Here is a 25,401-nt window from a genome sequence, read left to right as displayed (position 1 = left end):
TCCCTCGGGGCTGCGGAGATGTACCCCTCTCCCCATTTCACCAGCGCGGCGGCGGGAGACGTTTGCGAATCCTGACCCGAGACCTGGGCGTCTGGGTAGAGCCTACGGGGGCTGACCAAGGCCCTCTCCCTCCCGCCCCTCCCAGACCAAGAGGTGACTCCAGAAAGCCCCTCGCCTTTGGCAGGCTAGACACGGGAGGCCCCAGATACCCATCTTGCCCCCAGCTCCAGTCTCACCTATTCCCATCCTCGAGTCAGGCCTGGTGACCTATAATCAGGGTGAACTCACCATTTTCCAACGCCACTTAGGCGCTTTTAAGAGTAAAAGGGATGTGTTCAAACATTATGCCAGGAGAAAAGGAGTGAACAAGAAGCTCGGTCACCCTACCCATGAAGGTTCAGTCTCCTGTGCTCAGGCATGTTTGTACTTCTTAAACCTCCTCCGTGATTGCTGCCTGATGAAGGCATTTGCTGTGCAGCCTTTGGCAAGTTGCTTGGCCTCTCTGACTCCCCATAGTATCCTGTATAATACGGGGATCACAAAAGTCCCTAGAGCTGTTTTAAGAGTGAAATGAGATAATGTCTGTAAAGTATCTGGAACACAACAGATACTTAACACACAGTGGTATTTATGGTTATTAGCTCATCCAGGAACATAAGCCCCCACATAAGACAAATACACACATACCCCTTCTCCCTTAGACATACCAACTCATGCACATACACAATCACACACACCCATGTGTGCACACACACACTGCCACATACACCCGCACATGAGCTTGCCTGCTGGGCCCCAGGGGATACCCATGGTCCTAAGTGGCCAATATTCCTGATTCCCAGAGGGCCCTGGCCACCAGAGGGCAGCATCCACCTCACCTGCCCACCAACCTAATCACGCTTCCTCCTCCCCCAGCCCTGGCGATCTCCCCACTGCCTAACATTCCATGCAGCATGTCCCTGCACCCAGTCAGGTGGCCCTGTGCTCATCTGGCCCTCCTCCCAAGCTACACAGAATAGCCCAGAAGGGTACAAGAGGGACTTCACCATCCTCACATAGGTACCACTCATGTTGAAGACACCCGGAGCCCCCTCAAAGTCACTGAGGCAGGATCCTGCTACAGGACTGCCCAGACCAAGAGCACACAAGGACCCACACCTGAATGTATACAAATGTGAACACACCATGATGGCTACCCTAGGGGACTTAGGGCCTAGAGCTCAGACCTGAGTTCAAATCCTGCTCAACCACCCTCCATCTATGAGAACTCAGGTCCCTTTACTTACCTTCTCTAAGCCTCTTTTCCAATCTGTAAAACGGACCCATTGTCCCATCCTCCTGGGGCTCATTCCCTATCCTTTTCAGGACTATGCCCGAATGCTACCTTTACAGGAAGGCCATCTCTCTTTTTTTGGTTTGTTTTGTTTTGTTTCTACTGCACATTTTCTTTCTGACATATTCTATAGTTGATTTATTTATCTCGATTAAACGTTTTCCTATTAGGATAAAAATTCCAAGAGATTTTTGACTCTTTCATTCGGTGCTATATCCACAGCGCTTAGAACAGGGCCAGGCACACCCTGAGAATCAAACTGGCGTTCGTTGAATGGCTGAGGGAACCAAGAGGTTTCTGCACAATGCTCACACCGGTGAGCTTCTGGACTCCCACACAGGGCAGCTGGGGTCAATTCTGTGGGCTCGTCCTAGGGACATCCAGATGGACCCCGAGGGCTCGTCCTAGGGACATCCAGATGGACCCCGAGGTGGCCACAGGCCGGAGGGAAACTCTGCCGAGATCCAGGAGCCCCTTCCCCCCACCATCCCCAGCAGCATCAAGTATGCATGAGAGCATTTTCGTGTTTCTCGGATTCTGAGCCCTCCCACACCCAAGCCCTCCATCCAGAATGGCCCCGAACCGCCCCCTCAAACCCCGCCCCCAGGCTCCACCCCCCCCACGGCCCGCCCCACTCCTGCGGTAGGCCCACCCCCCACCCCCCAGGCCCAGCCTGGCCCCGCCCCGCGCGTGCTCACTGGTGCACTTCTTGACGTGGCTGCCCTTCTTGAGCGCGTGGCGGCTGAGCTTGCAATGGAAGTTGTCCTCCCAGAACTCGGCAAACCAGATGTTGCGCCGGTTGTTGTCCAGCGTGCGGCTGGAGAAGTAGCGGTCGAAGCCTGGCAGGGAACCAACCAAGACGTCAGGGCCTCGCGCCCCCCTTCCCCACCTGCCCCCAGCCCTTGCCGCCTCCACTACCCAGAGATTTAGGGATGCCCCAAGCAGAGGGAGGGAGGAAGGGAAGAGCATAGCCTCTGATCCAGGGCCCGGCCGGGGAAAAAAACAAAATGTGGAGCTTTTCATTTCATTCAAGATGAAAAGAGCTGTATTAAGTCCCAGGGGGAGCACGTGTAATCTTACAACTGCTGCCTTTATGGAAGAGAAGTGCCCGGTGAGGTGCTTTGCCTTTTAACCACCAGAATGCTAATATCGGGCCTCTGTGAGAAGGAGCCACCTGGGCGTCCTGCGATCAGAACAGAGAGTCTGGTGGGGGCTGACCAAAGCTGGGGGCACCTAAGCTCTCTGGTTCTGAAAAGACCAGACAAGAGAGGGGAGGGGATGACCCAGGTCACACAGCAAGACCAGGGCCTAGATCTTCTGCCTTCAAGTCCAGAACTGCCCCATCATTGACAGACACGGCTTCCTCCTTCAGATGTTCCAAAGAGGACTCACCAACACAGCTCTAAGCCCAGAACCAGCCCCCACCCCCCCCCCCGGGGTGGGCAGGCTGGCGGGTGAAGAATGCCTCGGCTCTCCTCCCAGTGCCCCTTCTGTATTGATGACTGTTCCAGGTAATGTGCCCAGTTGACTGAGCTCTTTGGGGTGGGCCAAAAGTTCCAGAAGTTCAGTAGGGTCCACACCATGTGGTGAGCTTCCTGTCTAGGGCCGGGTTCAAGTGGAGGCTCAGTGGCTGTAGGAGCCAGCTGCTGGAGAAAAGCTGACATTGGTGAGGGACTGGGCTAGGATAGGGCCTCCCAGCCTTGGTGCTCTGGACACTTGGGGCCCCATCATTCTCTGTTGTGGGGGACTGTCCTGTGCAGTGCAGGATGTGAACAGCATCCCTAGACTCCACCCACTCGATGCCCGTAGCATCACCGCCTCCCCCCCCCAGTTGTGACAACCAAAAATGTCTCCAGACATTGCCAAAGGGCGTTTGGGGGTCAAATCACCCCCAGGTGAGAACCACTGCTCAAAGTCTTCTCTAATATCCCAGAGAGGAAAGGGACTTTGTCAAGCAAGTTCTGGGGTTCTAATCCCAGCTATGCGACTTAATAGCCACTATATGTCACTTAATCTCTCTGAGCCTTAATGCATTCATTTACTAAATGTGGATAAAAGTGTCCTGTGGGGTTGCTGAGAAGACTAAATGAGATGTCTACCAATAGCCAGAGTTACTGTTATTTTGTATTTACTATGGCTCGAGGCTGAGAAGGGTAGTGTGGAAACTTCTGTGGCCTGTACTCCCTCTGCCTCAGGGCAAAGAGAGAACACTGCTGTGTGACCTTGAGCAAGTGCCTCCCATGCTCCGGCCTTGGTGTCTTGGAAAGTTCGGTAGAGACAGATGTCTGCAGGCCTTCCCAGCTCCATCAGTGCTGCATTCTATTTAACGAAGCAAGAGCAGGGGAGAAGGCTCTGGGAGTCTGCCTCCCCTGTGGTGAGGACAGTGAGATCCCTGCCAAATTGAGCCATTAATGCGAACTTCACGCCTCACTCACAGCGAGGTTCTGGCCAGGGCAGCCTGTCCCTGCCCAGGGTAATTGTGGGTTCTGCCCCAAGAAGAAGGGATGCCGGGCAGGACAGGCCCAACCCCAACACCACCCAGGGCTTGCCAGACCCAGGCAGCCCTGCAGGGAGAACCCTGCCCCCCCCCCACCCCCAGCACAGCACCCTCTTCTTGTCACCTGCTGGGAGCTCCCAGCCCCTTCTGACAGAGGACTTGCCCCAGGCAGGGCGAGGGCCTTGCCTCTTCGTCCCAGATGAGAGAAGTGTTTGGGGATGAAGGAAAGTCCTTGATAAATAAGCTTCCTGTATGTGCCACACGTGCCCCATGTTCCCCACGCCCAAAAATATCTGAGAAGGGAGAAGAAAGGTCCTGAATCTGGATTTGAATCCCAGCGGGGCTGAGTGTAGCCAGAAAGGCCGCGCAGCCTAGAACATCAGCACAAAGAAGGTGTGGGCCAAGGTGGAGGAAAGAGGGGGGACGCGGGAAGATGAGGATTGGGCGAGGAATGGAGGAGGGGGACGGAAGGAGGAACAGCTGGGGATGACCCCGACAGTGGTGGCAGGCAAGAGCGGCGGCACGCGGCCCCTGCGGCTGCCGGGCCTACCTCGCACAGACATCCTCTTGGGGAGGATGGTGACAGCGCCCTCCGCCACCTCCTCCAGGTGCAGCACAGGTGCGCTCTTGGAGCCCCAGCTGTCCGAGCCCATCCAGAAGAAGTGGCCTGTCTGATTAGCCTTCCGTGCTGCCTCCAGCACATGCCTGTGGGAACACACGCCAGCCCAGCCCAGCCGTGTCTGCCCGTGCAACTGCCCCACCCTGGCCACACCTGCTTGGGGGCCCTTGGCTTACCCTGCCCAGACACACACCTGTCCCCCCAGGCCCATCGTTCCCCCTGCCCCACACCTGCCTACAGGCCCATGGCCGCCCCCCTCTCAATCCATACCTGTTCCTGTAGCCCCTGCCTGTCCCTTGGGCCCACCCCTGCCCACAGGCCTAGCATGCTCCCCCAGACCCACTCCTGCCCCCAGGGCCACGTCTGTCCCTGCACCGTACGTGCCCCGTATCTGACTCAGGCCCCTGGAACTACATCTACCCAGCCTGGATCTTCTCGGGTTCGTGTCACCTGGCCCTAATCCCACGACCACATCTCTTGGATCCTTTTCACATGTATATGTGTGCACATGCGACACACACATACACACACACACACACACAGACACACACACACACACACACACACACACACACACACACACACTTTACACCCTTACTCCTCTGCACTTGGGGCTTCCCTGCCAGCAGAGCCCTCTCCATCCCACCTCTTCCAGTGCCAAAAGCCCAGGGCCTCCAAAGAGCTGCTTTCCACACCCTCCTGGATGGAGGGTGTCACAGTCCTACTGTGACATTGGTCGTAATCAAATCAGGGACCCTAGAGCCCAGCACAGGGCACAGCCCACAGGAGATGCTCAGGGATGAGAAAACCAAGAAGGACTGGGAAGAATTCCCCCAACCCAGTGCTTCCCATGGGGGGCGGGGGGGGGGTGGGTGGGACGGGGAGACTGGAGAACAGAGGAGGCAAGCAACTTGCTCGGGATTGCACAGCAAGTAAGAGGCTATGATGCTGGAAACGGGGACACAGCCACCAGGGCTTGAGAGTGGCTGCTGGGCCTGTGCAGGAGGCAGCCAGCTGGGGTGGGACAGCCTGGGGCTGCCAGGGACAAACATGTTTCCAGGCCACAGAGCCCATACCTTCCCTCCTTCAGCATCTCCCAACTCTCGATATTCCCGGTCCCCCAAATTTGCTGCAGCCCCCCACCCGCCAGGGCACATTAATCTAGCGGGGGGTGGGGGCTGCTCAGAAGCCACACCCACAGCCCTATTAATACCCACTTGCATTTGGCCAGCCAGAGATGACCAGAGCTCCCAGGCCTCCATCCCTGCAAAGTCACCTGGGTTTATTTTTACTTCTGTTTGCTTCTGAAAATACATGTGGATTTCCAGAAATGCCTCTGCACCCCCCACCCCACACTTCCTGCTACCGGTCCTTCTGGAGTCAGCCCTCCCCTCTGTGGGATACATGGCCCAGTGCCTTCATCTCTCCCTCCCAGCACATGGGTCCATCTGAGCTAAGCAGGGGGCCTAGAGCGGGGTGCACCCCTGGGTGGGGTATGGGATCTGAGCGCCAGGCTTTGGGGTGGGGGCGGGGACAGGAATGCAGGGACCAGTGATTTAAGTGAGGCAAAGGACCTCTGAAGGGGCCCTCCTGCCCCAGGAGCTGGCAGACCTGTGGGTAACAGGAATGTCCTGGGGCAGAATTTAAGGGGCTTTCAAGCCTTTCAAGGCTTTCAAGCCTTGAGGGGGGCAGGAGCAACTTCCGGGCTCAGCAGCCTGACTCCCCCTTCCCAGCCTTTCACTGCCTGAGATACCTCCCCCTTAGAGCTGGTCTTTTGGCTTTTGAGGCCTTAATGATCTTCCAGAACTTCCCCCTCCTTCCTTGCAGGGACCTGGCAGTGACTCCTGGGGGAAGTCTGTTTTGCTGCAACTCAGGAGTCCAGGATGGGGTCCTTACCGAGTGGGGAAAGTGTCGGAGGGAACAGGACCCAGATGGACACTGGGTAGCAACAGGGTAGGAGGCGCATGGGGGCAGGGGTGGACAGGGGGCCTTGGCCGGGCTGGAGGGCAGGGGAGGCCTGAGGGCACAGCACGCTATGACGCCTCAGGCCAGCTATCTGAGGGAGGAGGTCTGGGGAGAATCACTCCTACCGTCTCATCCTCCTCTACAAATGCAGGGCCATGCCTCCCCCACCAGACTCTGAGCTGCGTCTCCCCCTCAGGCTGAGGCTCCCTGAGGGCAGGGCTGTGTCTCCCCTCCCCAGACTGGGGCTCCCCGAGCTCAGAGCTTGTGTCTCTCCCCCTCAGGAGAATCGCGGAGGTCTGGCCCCCCCCTTGGCCTTGATATCAGTCTGAGAGGTAGTAGCAGGGGGAAAGGCAGGAAGAAGGGAAGTGGGTTAATAGGGGTGGATACTCAGGGGTCATCTTTGAAGTGCTCCCGAGATTCTGACTCAGGACGAGAGGCAGACGTGCAGACAGGTGAGCTGACCCAGCATTTATACTGTGTGGTCCTCGCACCCAAAGCCCACCCATTTCCTCTGCAAATGCTCAGTGAGGGGACTGAGGCTCAGGGGTGAGTGTGTACCCAAGCAGGACTAGAACCGCAGCCCAGGCCTCTTCCCACTGCTCCAAGCTTTGTCCAGGAAAGGAGGCAGGGGCTCCCCACACACTGGCACCTGCTAGGCAGGACTCTGCTCTAAGCCCTTTATGTACATTCTTGCATTCAGTTCTCAAACCTCAGGCAGGCATCATTAACCCCCCACCTTTTTTTAAGCAATAAAGAGGCACAGAGAGGTTGAGAAGTTTGCCTCAGGTCACACTGCTAGGAGAAGGGAGAGCAGGATTAGAACCTAAGTGCTTTGGCTCAAAGCCCAGGACCTTAACTCCTCTGTTAAAGTACCGGCTTACCCCAGTTGGCAGAACTGATGTAGGAAACAGAGTAGGGGAGGCGGGAGGGGTACCCATTAGCGGTAGCCTGCGCCCCAGCCTGAGGGGTCTCCCAGCTCACACACTTACCCACCCCCCCTCTCCGGATCCTAGGTGGGATCAGGCTTGTCTAGCAAGGTCTCTAGCAGGACCTGCCGCTCTCCCCATGACTGGCTCCCGACCCCCACCCCGCGGCCACCTGCCCTCACCTGATGTCATCCTCATTGGCAAAGATGACGACCGCCCTGGCATTTGAGGTCTCCAGGAGGCGCCGGATGATCTTGTCAAATTCCCCAGGCTTGGGCTCCCGTGGTATCTTCACCGACTGAGCAATGCACACGCCCCCTGTGGGAAGGGCACCAGTCAGCCTGGGTGGGGGAGGGGGGGCAAGGCAGCATAGGTCTGTCCCTTCTTCACCCCACCCCCTCGGACACACACTCACTCCAGGAGACGGAGGCCAGGGGCTGCCCTTGGTCCCCCAGCTGGACCCCTAACTCCAAAGTCCTGATTTCTAGGCACAGGCTGTGTGGTTAGAACAGCCACAGTACAGGGGACCTGGGTGGTTCAGTTGGTTAAGCGTCTGACTGTGGCTCAGGTCATCATCTCCCGGTTCACAGGTTCGAGCCCTGCAGCCGGCTCTGTGCTGACAGCTCAGAGCCTAGAGCCTGCTTCAGATTCTGTGTGTGTGTGTGTGTGTGTGTGTGTGTGTGTGTGTGTCTGCCCCTCCCCCACTAGTGCTCTTTCAAAAAATACAGTGTTAAAAATTTTTTTTACAATGGCCACACTACAAAGTTCGGTTCCACCACTCACCAGCTGGATGACCCTGGACATGTCACTTAAGTTCTCTGTGCCTCAGTTCCCCCATATATAAACAGGCTGCTAGCAAGAGACGATACAGCAGTGTTGAGGAGCTGGGCCGCCTAGGTGTCAACCTCAGCTCTGCTAGTTACTACTTACTGTGTGACGTCAGGGTGGTTACTGAACCTCTCTGTGCCTCAAATACATCATCTACAAAGTGAAGACACTACTACTACTTACTTTACAGGGTTGTTACAAAGCTAAGTGAGTTAGTGCACATATTATCAACAGGCCCCCTCGGCAAGAGCACCGTGTGGCTGCTGGCTCGTACCCGTACATCCTGCGTATGTACGAGCCGGGACAACCAGGTACATCCCGGGCACATCCCGGGCCGGCTGGCCATCCAGGTCTTCCCAAGCTCCTCTCCGGGCACTCACAGACTCCTCCGTAGGTAGGCTCCCCAGCTCCCACTCCACTCCTTGGCCCTGCAGGGTGCCTCTCCCCATCTTATTCGTGAGCAAATTCCCAGCTGGGAGTTCAAGAGCCATTCTAACAGAGTGCTTCAGGAGGAGCTCGGAAGGGGTCAGGGAGTCTTTGGGAGCCCCCCTGTCTCTCCTTCCCTGGCCCACTGCCTGCCTGCCTGGGTCCTGGGTGGGGGTGGGGGGGGGCGTGGGGGAGACAGGACGCCAAGGCCTGCCTATCTCCTGAGCTCATTCCCCTACAAGAAGCCCAGCCCCATGCCTGCGGGAGCATCCGGGAGGCAGCGTCAATCTGAGGGCCAGGTTCACAGAATCTGTGAGGCTCACAGAAACCCTGGGAGCACTTTAGATTTCCCCAGCCAGTCCCCAGCCTTAGACATGTCTCTCCAGGGCTGGCGGGAGACAGGTGTCATTCATGCATCCAAATCCCACCTGAGCTGGCACAAAAGCACTTGTGGACCACTGTTTCTGTTATCAACGGCACCTGACAGACGAGGAACCTAAGGCTCAGAGAAAAGAAGTAGCTTGCCCAGGGCCACACGGTTCCCTGCCCCTACTGGGATACAGAGCAGGGGAGCCCCCAGGGATTAAGAACCCCAGGGCCCCGGGTGGCAGAGTCAGGGCTCGGCGGATAGAAAAGTGGGGGGGGTTATTCTTAATGAAGCAGATCCTTTATCGAAGACTGTCGGCCTCCTCTGGGTTCTGCTCAAGGGTCTCAGCCCAGCTCCACCCCAAACAGGATCCCTTGGGGACCCAGCAATGCCTCAAACCATCTACCTTGGTTGGGCACCCGGCTGCTGCTACCCTTGGGCTTCCAAATGGCCTCTCTGCCCATGCCGAGGCCACCTGATGCTTCTGCACAGGTTCCACGCACCTCTGTGTGGGGGCCTGTGCTGCGAGGGGCCCACAGTCCTGGGACACACACTCTACCCCACCAGGAAAAGTATCAAAACCCAAGCCCCACCACCCAGGAAGGGCTTCTACCCTTGGGCAGGGAGGGAGGTGGCAAGCAGGAAGGGCTGCCCAAAGGCAGTGACCCTGAGCTGAGTCTGAGGGAGGAGGCGTAAGCAGTCAGATGTGGGACACTCTGGGGAGAAACAAGGTACCCTCACTACAAGAGGGGTTGCTCTGCGCCAGGCACCTGCCAGGCCTGGGGCCACACGACACACGGGCACTCTCACATCCCTGTCCCCAGGAAGTAGACCCCCTGGTTCTCCGCAGCAGGCAAAGCAGCCCTCTGCCCCTACCCACTGACCAGAACCCGCCTCCCTTACTTTCTGCCTCTTTGGGGCTGGCGGAGCTCCTCAGGTCTCTCCTTAGGCACCAAAGAAATCCCAAGCGCTACAGAAGACCATGGTCATCAGAGCTCATGGGAAAGAGAGAGGAGGAGAGAAGGAGGGAGGGTGCCTGGGTAGGACTGGTCCCTCCAGTCCCGGGTCCTGCAGAGAGAGCCAAAGGGAGCCAATCTGCTGCCCACAGCGCTGGCCCCGCACTAATGGCGGCTGGGTAGACCCTCTGCTCCCAGCTAAACCCTCCATATGGTTCCTTTCCAGTTAGAAAGTGGGCCAATTGTGACATTTCCCCCCCATCTGGAGAGACAGATGGACAAGGGGAGGCGGCTGGACGGGGGGGTAAGAAAGAGCCACCTGGCTCCAGGAGGGAGGAGGAGGGTCAGGGCAGAAGGGAGGGAAGCAGGGAATGGGAGCGAATTGTTCTCAAACAGGGAGGAACTCACAGATTAGGTGGTCTTTCTGGGCCATGCCCCCCCTCCCCCAGGAGGATCCATGGGATGGTCCTACCTGACACCCCAGGGCGTATCTTGCACGCTTCATTTTGCTGGTGAGAGAAGAATTAAGTGACCACAGCTCCGTCAGCTAGAACGTGAGCCACAAGGTGCCTGAGATGGGAGTATGGTCTGAGCAGGATACTCTTACAACCCCAAGGGAGGGAGGGGATTGGAGGGGAAGTTTGGGGGGTTACACAGAGCTCAACAACAATCGTGAACATTTATGAAGCGTCTGACGCACGGTGAATATTATTCGGCAAATTTTACAAGGATTCATTCATCTGGGGTGTCGTCGGCACATCGCCAATTTCTAGATGAAGAAACTGAAGCACAGAGAGGTTAAGTGGCTTCCCGAGGTCACACAGACAGTCAGTGGTGAGGTAGGGGTTGAAACGCAAGCCATCTGTCTCCGGCAACCACCCCTTCCGCCAGTCCGACGTGTCATGGCTTGGGCCACATGGACAATGGGTTGGGGTACAAGGTCAAGGGTACATCCTGCGGGCCACAGACATGGGCATGTCTGAGCACACTGCCTGCTCTGGAGTAAGCGCCCTCTGGTGTCACTGTCCCAAGGTGAGAAACCAAGTACCCACAGGGTCCCTTTGCGTGGCTGCCCAATTGTCAGCACGGCTGCTCCAGGGACCCCCGAATGGGGGATTAAGTGGCTGGCTCACCAGGGGCTCTGCTGACATGACGCAAGCTGTCAGTAGTGAGTGGCACCGAGGACCAGAGTAGCCTCAGAGGGACCAGCATTTACTGAAACACGCACTGCAGGCCTGGCGCGCAACGAGTCCTCATACACCCTGGGGCGGGTGCTCATAGCCCCATCTTACAGAGGAGGACTGAGGCTCGGAGGTGCTAGGTAGCTGACGGAGCTGACACGGCCAGTAAGTGGGACTGCAATCTGGGTCTGTGTCCAAACCCTCTCTTAGGCTGAGAAAGAAAAGGCCTGGGTCACTGGGTCTCTGTTGACCCCTACCTCCTGCCACCCCTCCCCGGCCCCAGAAAGACTCCAAGTCAGACACCAAGCCCGCCAGCCCTCTGTCCCCTCTGTCCCCTGTGCTGTCCCCGAAGCTGCAGCTCCATCACCATCACCATGGGGACCATGGCCAACGCTCCCTGGGATGCCCTCTTCAAACCTCTCTATCAGGGACGGTGCACTTGTCTGCACCCCCTGCTCCTCTCCCCATGGCCTCTCTCAATGGATAAAGTAATAATCCAAGGGTCCATACGGAGAGCACATATAATTGAATTAAACCTAAGTGGCAAAAAACACTCTCTGATCAGAGGCTGGAGCCTCCTACCTCTCCCAGACTCCAGGCGCAGGATCATAAGAAGGAAGGGGACACGCAGGAATCTGGGTATGGCCCCTTAAGCCCCCCTTGGCAAGCCCCTCACTCCACACCACAACCTCCCAGCCCCCGGCAAGCACCCCAGCTGCCAGCTACAGGCTCCGATGCCCGCCAAGTCAGTGCCTCCGCTCACAGGGCCAGGGGCAGGAAGCCACAAGCACTTGCCAAGAACATCTGAGCACATGCGGGCGTGGGGACCTCAGAGACCTCCTGGCCCAAGCTGGACAGGGAGCGAGGAGGATGAGGCCAGAGAGGAGCAGCGCTTTGCCCGGGGGCACACAGCAGCTGGGGCAGACCCCACCTCCCGATGAGGCTCTCACCACTGCACCAAGGGGGTTAAAACCCAGGCCAGCCCTCTCACTGCTTCCCGCCTGCTTTGTCACAGCGTAACAGCCCAGACTAAACCCACAGTGAAGGCTGAGGCATCCCCTCACCTCCCTGGGCCCCCGCCAGCCCCCTCACCCCTCCAAGCTCCCTCCTGCAGTGAGTGCCCAGCACACCCCCAGCTAAGGTAGCACAGAGCCTGCCCTATCTCCACACCTTCCCCTCGTCCTATGCCGTCCCACCTGCCAAAACGGACTTGTCCTTGGTCCCGTCCCTCCAGGCCCTGCCTCTAGTCTGAGAAAGCTGGACAGTTCCACGAGGGAGTGTCCAAGGAACACTTTGGAGACCACAGGGCGACATCCGGTAAAGTGAAGTGTGCGGATTGCCTACAAGCCAGCCCGCCCCCTTCTGCGTTCCTCCCCAGAAACGCACACATGGGGACGGGGAGCCGGCCAGACATGTACCACAGCGCCGTTCGCAATAGCAAACAAACGGAAATGACCTAAATATTTTACAACAGAAGATCGGAGAAATGGGTGTTTGCCCAATGGAAAGAAAACAGCTCTCGTGTGTCGGCCCAACAAAATCCTGGGAGGACACAAAGTCGCTCGAAAAGGCAAATCGCAACCTGATCTGTCCCATTTGTGAGGGATTTAAAGACCGCATATAATAAAACAAGATGCGGTCTGTATGGAGACGCACGTACCTCTGAGCAAAAGCTGTGTGAAGGCAGGAGCTTCTGTCTGCTAGATTCGTCGCGTGCTTGGTAAACGTGGACCCCAGGACCCAAGCAAGACAAACCTTCCAGGCACAAGTGGCAGTGAGGGCGTTCCAGTCCTCACATGTGCAGCCTGATGGAGAACATGCCAGGGCACACCCCAGCCTCCCTATTTCATCTGTGAAATGGAGCTGCTCAGCACTCGCAGCCCAGTGGCATCCACAGTGCACCGGAGGGGAGGGGTGGGGGGTGCCTGTCTGGGACCGCCCTTCTCCTGCCAGCCTTCTGGCTCCCGAAATCCGCTCTTCCCCTGAGAACAGGCCATGAGCTGGCCAGCTGTCCCCCGTGACTCCCCCGGGCTCCAGGCACCTGCCCCGACTTGAATGTGACATAGAGACTCCACTAGCAAAACTTGATATCAGTTGCCTGTTGTATTTTGTGGTCTCTGAGCCCTTTCCATTTGCGGCCTGGTGACCTTTCCCGGTGTTCTCCAGGCCCAGCCAAGGTATCTGTGTTGGTGTCTGCCTCCAACTACACTCCCCAAGGGCGAGGCCGGGCCTGTGCATTTGTTTGTTTGTTCATTCACTCATCCATCCATCCGCATTCATTCATGCATGCATGCATTCACTCGAGAATTGCCCCGCTCCGTTCCTGGCACAATCAGATGTTGAGAAGTGATAACAAGTAAACTCCCTACCTTGGAGCTCAGTCTAGCTGGGAAAGAAAGCAAGACCAGCAAAGACAGCAATGAGCCCGAGGGAAAATGCGAAAGGACCAGCCCTCCTGGCCAGCAGGAGCACATGGCAGAAGGCCCACCGGTGCCAGGCCCGCTGCCGGCTCGTCCACGCTTCACGCTGCGTTCAACAACACACTGTGCCCACATGCTACCACGATTTTCCCTTCACTGAGTCTACAGATGTTTACCGAGCTTGTTAGGTACCGGGGAGGTTTTCGAGGCTAGGATACAGCCGTGAGGAGGACAGAGCCCCCCACCCTCATACAGCCCACTCACAGTGGCAGAAAACATCTCAGAGGCAGGGCAGAGGAAGAGACGAGTAAGTAGGGTGATGTGAGGGCGGGAAGTGGGGGCCGCATCCCCTCATTCCGCCCGGTTTTGACCTAGAGGACGGGGAAGTTCAGGCCAGGCCGTGCAGCTTAAGAGGCACAGATTTGGACTCTGCTTTGACTTTTCCCTAGGAGCTGCTGCCTTGCCTGACAGCCAGGAACTCAAAACACTTTGGACTTGTAGATCCCATCCTCAAGTGAGAGCTCGCTGTTGAAATGACCTCATTTCTCTGTCCTCCACTGCCTGGGGTTGTACGCGCTTGTTTGAGGCTGGGGACGTGGAAAGCCACGGGCACTAAGGGATGCCCAGGGGGAGTCAGCCAGCCGGATTTCCTGCCTGGAAAGGTCTCCCTAATGCCCCCGTGGACTTAGGTTCACACACACTGCACCTGTGCCCACTTTTTCCTCCTCCCCACACCTCCCTGTCCCCTGCCACATGGCTCTCCCCACTCGACCTGTCTGAATAAGCATCTCCGCGATCCTGCCACCCCCCAAGCAACCCCCAGATCTCCTCCCTCTGCAGCACCCCCACTTATGGGCTGGGCCCACCCTGGAAGCCAGGGCAAGCAGAGAGCAAAGGCCCTCCCACCAAGGCAGCCTGCTTTCCCCCAAGCCCACGAGGTGGGGCAGTCAGGGGACCTAGGCTCCCTGGTTCCTCCCCAGAGGCCTCAGCCACATCCTCCAGGCTTGGGCATCTGTCTCGTCCTCCAAATCTCATTCCCTCCCTCACCAGGCCCTGAGAAAGGAGCTAAGCGGCCAGCACACAGGCAGAGGGGTGGGCAGAGTGGCCAGGATGGGGCACCCCAGTCCATAGCACTCCCTGTCCTGGGAGGACTCCACATCCACTCTGTCTTTCTCTAGCGCCCAGAGCCCTGGGATCACACTCTGCAACCCAGGATGTCCACTTGGCCTAAACAGCACTGGGGGGCTGGGCTCCAGACTAGGGAGGAGAAATTTCCCCACGGCTGAACCCACCCTTCCCCTCACGGTACAAGCTGGCCGCTGCAGGAGGCCAGCACAGACATGAGCTCCTCTCCTCTTTCTCTTTCCCTTTCTCTTTTCCTTGCTTTTTTCCCCCCCTTTTAAATTTAAAAAGAGAGAAAAACAATGAAAAGACAAATCCTGGGAAATCAAGTGGAAAAATCTACATTATGGCAAAATGTGAAGGCAGCAAATTGCAACATGGAGAGAAAGGTGGGGGGAGTTGCACAACCTGAGGGGGGCCCCCAGGTTCCTGGAGGTTCCTAGCAGAGAGGGAGGTGGGGGAAGGCATGAGGGAGGCTGGGAGTCACCCCGAACCATACGGACACCCACACGCACGCGCGCGTGGCCCTGCTCTCCTTCCTCCCACTCCAAGAGCCAGGCCCTCTCCCCAAATGCGCTTTCAGGAAAGGAAGGTACTCAGAGGGTCAGTGATGAATCCAGAGCTACTTTTGTTTTCAGGCAGCAGAGCCGGGACTGGAGGGTGTTTTGAGGTCAGGAAGATGCCCAGGCCCTGGGAGAAGGCCCCTGGCCCGTGGCTGTTCCAGGGTGAGTAGGGCTGTGGGAGACGGTGAGGGGTGGGCCCGCACTGGGCCCAGTCTGACCAGCTCTGGCTTCAGCTGGGCCTGGGGCTCCACAGGGGGCTCGAGGCCTCTGGGGGGGGGGGGTGGCAGCTCAGGCCGGGTTCACGGCCACTGTCTCTTTCTGCTCCTGTTCCCAGACCTACTCCCCACCCTCTAGCCTCCACTCTAGCCTCCATCTGACACATGGCTCCTTCCCTACAACCCTCGGTGGCTCCATGCATGCGTGTGTGGGTGTGTGTGTGTGTGTGAGAGAGAGAGAGAGACAGAGACAGAGACAGAGACTTGAGGTCTCACCTCCTCCTCAGATCTGCAACATCCAGCCTTACTCAGGTCCCTACCAGAATCTGCCATCCGACCACAACTGCTGCCCCCACAGGCCTCTGCTCCCTCAGCCAGGGGGCTCCCACCCTTGCAGCCCTTCCCTCACTGGGCCTTGGTTACCTGCATCTCTAGTCAGAGCCCCAAGGGGTCCCGCAGTCATGCCGTACCTGCTCGGGAGACAGGCACTGATTCATGCTTGCCGGATGAACGAGCCACTGAGTGCCCGACTGACGGGGACGGAAGGGACAGGGGGGCAGGAGCCACCAACACGGATGTAGGGGCAGAGGCTCTGCAGGAGTCCAAGGTGAGCACCTGTACCTGCACAAACCCTTCTAGCTCCTCTGGGAGCTCCTGACCCCTGCGGCCCACTGTGACCTCCCCTCTGAGCCACCACCTGGTCAGGCCGAGCGCCCAGACATCTGTGCGCACAGGCACTGGGCACCCACTCTGTGCCTGGAACCTACTTCATGCCAGGCTACAAAGACAAGCTGTGCACAGCATCTGCCCTTGTAGGATTCACTCGTGAGCTCCATGCACACACCTCACACACACCTGGACATCTCTTTCAGTCCTGCCTTGTCTTGAGATTTTATTTCTCCACCTAAATGCAAGTTCCTCGCTATGGGCGCTTAGGAAAGACACAGGCAAAAAAAGAACAAGCAAAGGGGCACCTGGCTGGCTCAGTTGGTAGAGCATGAGACTCTTGATCTTGGGGTCGTGAGTTCAAGTCCCACACTGGGGGTAGAGTTGACATTAGAAGAAGAAGGAGGAGGAGGAGGAGAAGGAGGGAAGAAAAGTATAAGATAGCCATGCAAACTGGCAGGTCCTCCGATTCTGGAAGACAGCAGGGCCAGTAGAGAAGGGCATGAAATAGAGTATCTACCCTCCCCACTGTGGCCAGGATAACTCCAGCCCTAGGGAGGTAGTGGCCCCACTGTGAGATATTTGGCTGGAGCCAGAAAGGGACCAGGTACCAAGGGACAATGAGGATAAGACAGTCATCCAGTATCCCGCCTGGAGGTGCCTCCTTAATGTACCCCCAAGGTTTGTGCAAAGGATGAACACTGCACCTGCATTCAGCTTCCTCCGCCCCTCCAGCTCGAGGCAAAGGATGCAGGCTCCACGGCTTACTCACTGTGTGACTTTGGACAAGTTACTCAGCCTCTCTGAGCATCAGACTTTCCATCTGCAAAATGGGAAAGGACTTAAAGAAACTGTACCCGGTGGAGTAGGAGGGAGGCTCAAATGCAATGGAGTTTGTGAAGGCCTGCATCTTCCTCCTGGAGCCAATGCCTCCGGGGAGTCGGTGAGGCCAGTGGGGGTAGGGGCTGCCCCAGGAGGAGGGCAGGAGCAGGGAAGGCAGAGACCTCATCACCCAGCTTGGGCCAGGACCCAGGGCTAGTGAGCGAAGCCCTGGGGACCAGGGGCACCGTGATAAAGCAAGAACTGTCCCCGGACACAGGGTGCTGGGAAGAACCCACGACCAAAGCTTAGAAGCCCAGGGACTGTCCAGGGCAGAAGATACATGCTTCCTTTCCTGAACAATCTCAGCCCCTGCCACCACTCCCAGCCACCCCCCTACACACACACATGCACTCATGGCAACTCACCAAGCAGCTTCAGTGGCCCCTCCAGTGAGGCAAATCCTATGTTTCTTCTGAAACCCTCTCCCTCTGCCTCCACTCTCATCCAGCCCTGCCCGTGTGGAGAACCGGGCTGGCTCTGGGGGTGCAGGGGACACGGGCATCAGAGAGCTGGTCTGGTGTGACACAGGAGGCTGAGTCTGGGCACAGCAGGGCCCATGTCCCATTTCAACCAGCTACTTGCTTCGTGATAAAAGCTACTTTGCCCAACCTCTCTGAACATCCATTTCTGCATCTGTAAAACAGGATGGCATTACCCCCACCCCAGACACGCAGGGTCATTGTGAAAATTGCCGGGATAACCTGTGGACAGGCCGGGCCTCGGAGGGGACAGGTGGGGGAGGGGAGGGGCAGGTCCGGGGGGGACTAATCAAGGCAGCTGTGGGGCTCAGTGCCTCTGAGCCGAGCGTGGCTGTCCCCTCCCCAGAGGCCGCTGGGCAGTGGCAGCGTTGTTCAGAGCTGCATTATTCATGGTGCTCAGCTCTGAGCAGAGGGAAATTTGCTGAGTGATCGACCTAATATCTTAACACAAACCCATTTAGGCAAAACACCTTTGAAGCGAGAAAGGCAGAAAAAAATAAATAAAAAAGGAAGCAAAGAGGTTTGGAGGCAGGTGGTGGCGACGGGGTGCAAGGCACAGAGAGATGGCTGGTTCCTACCTGTCCCCGCCCACTGTCCCCCCCCCCCGCCCCCCCGCCGCAGGAGACCCCTGCCCTAACCCAGTCCTCAGGCCCCGCCTTCCCCCCACTCTCAGTGGCCATGCCGGCATCCTTTGATTGAGGGAATCCCCACCCATTTCTCAGATTTGGCCCAGAGTAGGTAAGAGTCTGCCCAAGGCTCACACAGCAAGTCAGGGGGCAGCCGGACACAGGATCACCGAGTGTGAGCTCAGAGTCCTCTGCCGAGGGGCCCCTCACACAACAGGACCCCCGGGTCCCTTGACACCCGCTTCCTCAGCCTCAAACTCCACACTCTACCACAAGAGGACCTCTTTCTCCAACGCAACTCAGCCTTTCCCACCCTCAGCCTCTGCTAGTCCCTTTGCCAGAAATACCCTTCCTGCTCTTTATCCGCCCAACACCCCACAGGGGCTCATTTTCTCCTCCTCTTCCCCTTGGAAACCTCCCAGATCTCTGCCCCAGCCGGAACTCATCACTGTCTACTTGGGCTCTCGTTACACCCTCTCCACAGGCACGTGCCATCCTTTGCCTGTGCTGTGACCCATTTTGTAGCTCTCGTGCTTTGAGGCGTGAGGGCTCCCAGCCACTTCTTAGCTGCGTGACTTTGGACACGTTACTTCCCTCTCTGGGCCTAATACATGTAAGGCGCTCTGCGCACGGCCTGGCACAGAAGCACTCAGTAAGTGTTTGCTATTATAATGTGATTGTCGGCTTCCTCCATCAGTCCATAAGCCCATTTATACGAAGACCGTGTCTTTCTCGTTTCTAACTCCCCAGTTTCCAGCGGAGTGCCAGGCACACAGTAGGTGCTAATCAACATCGGCTGAACTGAGCCTAACTGCCAGCAGTGTGGTCTGCCTGGCCTCTACACCCCTGACCCCTTGAGGAGAGGGGCCAGTGATGGGCTGGTGGCGGGGACCCTGCATGGGGCAGGGGCGTGAAGAATCTGACCTCTGGCCAGCTCTACCCCATAGCAGGAACTGACAAAGCTCAGTTGGGCAGGGAGGGGCCGGGGTTGGGGGCCGGCCGCTGGGCCTGTGGTTTGGCCAGGGAGGAACAGGCAGCTGCAGGCCGGGATGAAATATTTAGGAGCCCACATCCCCAGGAAGTGGAAACTGACAAGCAAAATGAAATGTTGAGATGTAATTACCCAGGCAGGCCAAGCATGTCTCCCCGCCGGCGGCGGGCTCAGCACCCGCCCCCCCCCCACCCCCGCCACAAGCAGGCACTGGGTAATGAAGTCCTCCCGGACCCTTTCTCGCGCCAGTCCTCGCCCCCTCCTCTTCAGGCCAGGCCAGGGGGAGAGGTGGCACAAGAGCAGAGCACGCAGCAAACGGGGGGCCCAGCCCCGGCACCCATCTATGCAGGCAATCCCCTCACCCCACTGGGCCTCAGCTACCTCGGCCAGAAAATGGGGCTGTTGACCCACGCCAGGGAGGGAGGACCCAGACGGTGAATGTGCGCGTGCTTCATTAACTGGCATTGGCAGAGGACGGTGGCAAGGACAGCAGTGAGGACAGCGGCGGACACCAGCCTGACCCAGCACGCCATGAGAGGCTTTCTGGAGGTAATGGGCTGCCCAGGACTCAGGTGAGTAGGAAATGATGGACAAAGGTCTGGGGCTGAGGTCCAGATGTGGGCCCTGAGATGCCCGGTGCTCACCTAACCCCAACAAGCTTCCCCAGGCTCTCCCAACACTGTTGGGCCACAGCTAGGAGCACAGAGACAGAGACCCGGACAGGGGCTCCAGGCCTAAACCCTGGGAACAGCCTTGAGTGGGTCTCCGGAGGGCATCCTGGAGCAAGGGAGCTGGAAACAGATACTCAGCTGACCCTCATCCTGCACACCAGAACTGGGGGAGGCAGCACTCCTTTCTGACTGAAACCAGGGCCCAGAGAAGGGCCGTGATCGGCCCAAGGCAGCCCAGCATGTGCTACTCACACACATGCTGCCCCGGCCCCTCTCCAGGCTGGCTCAGCGCTCCCGGGGGCAGGTCTGGCTTCACCCGGAAGCAGCCAGCTGACCCCTCAGCTCTAACCCACTGTGCACCCCGACTTCCATCAACACCGTCTTACCAGACCAGAGTCCCACACCTACACAGCCCAGCCCGGCCCCCTAACTCTCCACCAAAACTCCAATCCCACTCCACCACTCCCTTCCCTCAGTGGCTCTCACCTCTCTCAGGGCCAAGTCCAAGTCCTGAGGCCCTGCACCCTCATCATCCACCTCTCCCTACCTCCAACAGCACCTACAGTTGCCAACACACACCAAAGTGTCCCTCTCTTCCTGCTTTTGCTCAGACTGTTCCTCTGCCTTTGTGCCCAACTCCCCTCCCCAGACTCCTCCTTCAAGTCAGCACCTGTCCACTCTTAAGGGTTCAGCACATGGCCCACTCCTCCAGAAAGCCTTCGTGGGTATCCCCAGGCTCCTTCTCCCTTGGGCGCCCTTAACGATCCCAACATCTCAATCACTGCGCTTAGCACAGTGAATGAAAATTATGGGAGATGGCCACTGCCAGACTCGAGCATTCACTGATTCAGCAACAACTTATGAAGCACCTACCCACACACCACCCCCCCCCAGTACCAGGCACTGTCCTTGACACTGTGGGTACAGCTATTCATAGGACAAACCAGAGTCCTGCCCTCACGGAGCTGATAGCCATCTACGAAGTAGATAACAGATGCTGAGGAATGAAAGAATGAACTAATTAATGAAGAGTTGGCCTAGGGGCGCCTGCGTGGTTCATTCGGTTAAGCGTCTGACTCTTGATTTTGGCCCAGATGTCACGGTTGGTGAGAACCAGCCCCGAATCGGGCTCTCCCTCCCTCCCTCTCTCTCTCTCCTTCTCTCTCCTGCACACACACACACTCCTCCATTCCACAGCCCTCAAGTTCATGCAGTGCTCACACATTCTCTCATTAATTCCTCCCAATCAACCCATGGCTTAGGTGACCATTTTACGGATAAAGAAACCAAGTCCCATGAGCCAGAGCTTCGGTCTGGCTGCCTCCCCCTTTCCTTTCTCCAGCTGATCTTCCCCCTCTCTTCTGCCTTTCTACCTCTCTCTCCCACCTTCTGGGGTGACTGGCAAGTTGCCTCCTCTCTCTAAGCCCATTTCCCTATCTGTAAAATGGGGCAGGCAAGGCACCCCTCCCATTCCCCCCACGGCAGCCCCAACTGTGTCCCTATCCATCTTTGTTCTTCTCCCTCCCTCCCCTCTCCTCTCGCTTGTCACTTTGTCCTGCTTCCTCCCCCCATCCCAAAGCCTCCCTTGGGTCCCAAGATGTCTACCAAATGGTCGTTAGCTTTCCTTCTGGCTCATTAAAAATGAGAATTTGCATAGAATATCCATATGATCATTCTGTCTACAGGAAAATGGGACACGGATATAAGGCATGGATATAATGTAAGTTGGGGAGAAAGGGGAGGACAGTCACAATGCAAGGGGGAGAAACCCCACCAGGAAGAGACCAAGTGCTCACCACTGGGGGCTCAGACCTCAAAGACAGCCCCCCCTCAAGCCCTTCAGCCCTCTCTTGGCCTTTCCGATGGCTAATTCACCTGTTTTTGTCATTCTTACAATAACCAGCAAAGTAGGGATTGCGATTATCCCCATTTTACAGATGGAGAAACTGAGAGCCAAAGAGGAATGGTGGCCTATCCAAAGACACACAGCAAGTCTGTGGCATTCCTGGGGGGGGGGGGACAGTGGCCTCTGCCATGGGCCAGACTCCCCCAAACCCACGTAGGCCTGCTGTTCTCCCAGGAATGCTGTCCCTCCTCACTCTCGGAAGGAAGACGTCACCAAGTACTGCATGAGTCAGGCAGTTCTTCTACCCAGAATACCCTTCTGCTCTTCTGGGACAGGCCCACCCACTCTTTAAGGCTCTCCTCCCATCACCCCTCCTCAAGGAGGTTCCCCCTCCCCAAACAACTGTTTAGCCAGATGCAGGGATTTTTGGAGACAAATGCTTCCAGACCTCTTCTCTCAGTTATATACAGTTGACCCTTGAACAACACTGGTTTGAACTGTGCAGATCCACTTATATGTGGATTTTTCTTGATACAGTACAGTCCTGTAAATGTATTTTCTCTTCCTTGTGATTTTATGAATAACATTTCCTTTTTCTTAGCTTCCTTTTTTATAACACTATATAATACATGTAACATACAAAATAAGTGTTAATCAACTATTTATGTTATCAGTGAAGTTTCTAGTCAACCTGACTATTCATAGTTAAGTTCTGAGAGAGTCAAAACTTATATGTAGATTTTCAACTGCATAGAGGTTGGCACCCCCCACCCCCGGGACTGTTCAAAGATCAACTGTAATTGCATTTACACCTGCCTCATCCCAAAAAGAATTCGCAGCAGTGCCCAGAAATAAATATGTTTGGCTAAAAAAAAAAAAATTAATGACAGAATTGAAGGGAAGAGACCTGCACTTTAAAGATGAGGCTTTGCTCAGCAGCCAAAGACTGGCAGAGAACTGGCAGTTTGTTGGGACCAAAGCCAACCAGGGATTCCCCAAAGGTCTGGCCTTGGGGTGGTTGCCGCTATCCGTGGTGCTGAACCCAGGAGTTGCCTGAGCGACCTCCAGTCCACATGCGATCTAGGAGCAAGTCCTGTGGGCTTGAGCTTCAAAATACACCCTCAGGACGCCTGAGTGGCTCAGTCAGTTGAGCATCTGACTCTTGATTTCGGCTCACATCATGATTCCAGGGCCGTGGGATCAAGCCCTGCGTCAGGATCCACACTTAAGATTCTCTCTCTCCCCTTCTGCCCCTCTCCCTGCTCCTGTTCTGCCTAAAATTTAACAAAAAAATTTAAGACCCTAAATCAGTCCGTTCTCATCATCCCCACTCCCAGTCTAAGCCATCATCGCTTTTCACCTGGATGATGGCAGTGGCCTCCTCAGTGGCATTCCTGCCTCAGTCACCTCAGCCTTCACAGTCTGTTCCCTACACGACAGCCAGAAAGATCCTATTAAACCCAAGTCTGTTAACGTCCCTTCTCTGCTCACAACACTCCAATAGTTCCCATCTCATTTAGAAGCTAAAGTCCTCCCAGTGGCCAACTAAGCCCCCACGTGATCAGCCCATCCTCTTCTACATCCTTCCACCTGACTCACTCTGCTCCTGCCTCCTCTTGGCTATTCTCCAAGAAATGCCAGGCAGGCTCCCACCTCAGGGCCTTTGCACTTGCTCGTTCCTCTGCCTGGGGCACTCTTCCCAGAGATCACAAACCTCACTCCCTTACTGCATTTGGGGCCCTGCCCAAATGCCACCTCTGCAGAAAGGCCTTCTCTGACCACCTTATATGAGATTGTCTCCCCTACTTGGCCCTCTCTGCCAGATGCTTTATTCTTCTCCATAGCATGCCATCAGCTCCTCCCTGAAATTGTAGGAGGGAGATACCTGAAATTGTATTATATAGTGATGCATTTACTTGTTTACTGTAAGCTGCCTCTGGCCCTCTCCCCAAATGTGAGTTCACAAGGCCAAGGATCTTCATCTGTTTGGTCCATTGCCATGTCCCTAGTGTCCTGGTTCAATGCCTGGCACACAGTAGGTGCTCAATAAATATTTATTCAGCAAATGAATGACTTACCATGCAGAGGCGATGGATGAGGGGCTAAAGAGGAAAAGAAATGCCCCACTCTCCTTCTCACCAGCTGCATCCTATGGAGCAGGCTCTATGTGACTTAGAGGCCTGGACTCCATCTTTCTGAGTCCCTGAAAGTCCCAGGAGCATGAAGGGAGCAAGCACTGAAGAAGTGACCACCAAGGAATATGACCCTCCCTACCTCTGGGGCCTTTTTTTTTAATTTTTTTTAATGTGTATTTATTTTTGAGAGACAGAGAGACAGAGCACGAGTGGGGGAGGGGCAGAGAGAGAGGGAGACACAGAATCCAAAGCAGGCTCCAGGCTCTGAACTGTCAGCACAGAGCCTGATGCAGGGCTCAAACTCACGAACTGTGAGATCATGACCTGAGCCAAAGTCAGTTGCTTAAGTGACTGAGCCACCCAGGCACCCCACTCTGGGGCCTTTTAGACAAGGCCTGTTGGGGCTCAAAAACACTGGGAAGAGGGCTGGTGGACACAGAATAACAAGGCAAAAATGGCTACGAGCAGCCCTCAGTTGTGTCCACATGCATGAGCCCATCAGAGAAGGTACACAGCCCCTTGCTGGTCTTACTGATGAAGAACTGGAGGCTCAGGGGGGGAAAGTGACTTGCCTAAGGTCACACAGGAGTAGAGGATGAGGCTGAGACCCCACCCAGGACACTCAGCAGCCCCATACAGGCCTGAAGCAGGAAGCCTCAGAGTGGAGAGGAAAGAAAATGGTGAGCTCACAGGATCTTTCCAGAGCTTCAGAGAAAAGGCAGTATGGGGCTTGCTTTAGCTAGCTACATCTCCAAGGAGCTCAGAGTGGGGGTACTGAGGACCCTATCTCAGATAGGAAAACAGGCTGAAGTCCAATAGTCAGCAAACAGGTGTAGAGGGTTCCTGGAGGTCCCAAACCTGAGCAGGGGAAGGTCACTGGCCTTCTCCAATTGCTCTTTAACAAAGGGGAAAAAATCAGAAGGATCAGGTTGCTCTGTGCATGGCTACTCTGTGGGCTTAAGTCTGGGCCCAAGAACGACAGACATACCGGAAGCTGGAGCCAACCCTATGGTACCTGGACTTCCATGTGGTGAGGACAGACAGAAAAGCCAAGAGCAGTGGGTGAGCATGCAAAGATGCACGTTGGGGGACCTCTGAAGTCCCCTAACCCATCACCTTCATCTTGGTCATCAAGTGACACTCAGAGAGAGAAAGTGAACAGCCCAGGGTTACACAGCCACCCAGAGACTGAAGCAGAACTAGAAGTGGGCCCAGCTCCCCCACTCTGATTGGTAATGGTGACAACTGACACCTTTGGCAGCCTGGTGTTTTTACAGGGCCCAGACTATCGCTTCTCGGCCTTTTGGCTAAGATCAAGTGTACAGGGCCCAGACTATCCTAAGCACTTTATACACATTAACTCGCTTACTGCTCACAGCAACCTAAAAGGCGGTGAGGGGAGGCTACTATTAATATCCTCCTTTCACAAGGTGGAAACTGAGGCCCAGAGACCATAAGGGACGGCTCGATGTGGTACAGCTCATGGTGACAGAGCCAGCATCTGGGCTCTTACCCACTCCACTCTACCGCGGCATCCAGAGGACAGGGTTCAGAAGGTCAAAGCCACAAAGGGGCTGCAACCAACAAAGGGAAGTTTTTTTAAACCCCAAAGAAATCTTCAAACACGTTCCACAAAGAAGACCAGTGAAAGAAAATGCTGCTTCCTGTCCAGGAGGCAAGGGATGCA

The 25,401-nt window shown here is 56.3% G+C and overlaps 1 protein-coding gene across 9 annotated transcripts in view; it reads right to left on the bottom strand.

Annotated features, from left to right (window-relative positions):
- The window catches only part of GRM4 (glutamate metabotropic receptor 4), a 151,216-nt gene that overhangs the window by 64,474 nt on the left and 61,341 nt on the right, over nt 1–25,401 (bottom strand). For all 9 annotated transcript variants that reach the window (XM_019456805.2, XM_019456799.2, XM_053905127.1 and 6 more), the window contains 3 exons: nt 7,523–7,658; nt 4,381–4,535; nt 2,032–2,172 (listed from right to left, as the gene is read on the bottom strand). In XM_019456805.2, the coding sequence (XP_019312350.2) occupies nt 2,032–2,172; nt 4,381–4,535; nt 7,523–7,658 (432 nt within the window). The remainder of the gene's footprint in view (nt 1–2,031; nt 2,173–4,380; nt 4,536–7,522; nt 7,659–25,401) is intronic.

This window comes from Panthera pardus, unplaced genomic scaffold (genome assembly GCF_024362965.1).
Source record: "Panthera pardus isolate Hobbes unplaced genomic scaffold, ASM2436296v1 HiC_scaffold_17, whole genome shotgun sequence".
NCBI lineage: Eukaryota > Metazoa > Chordata > Mammalia > Carnivora > Felidae > Panthera > Panthera pardus.
The sequence above is the reverse complement of the archived record's forward strand: the minus strand, read 5'-3'. Positions and strand labels throughout refer to the sequence as shown.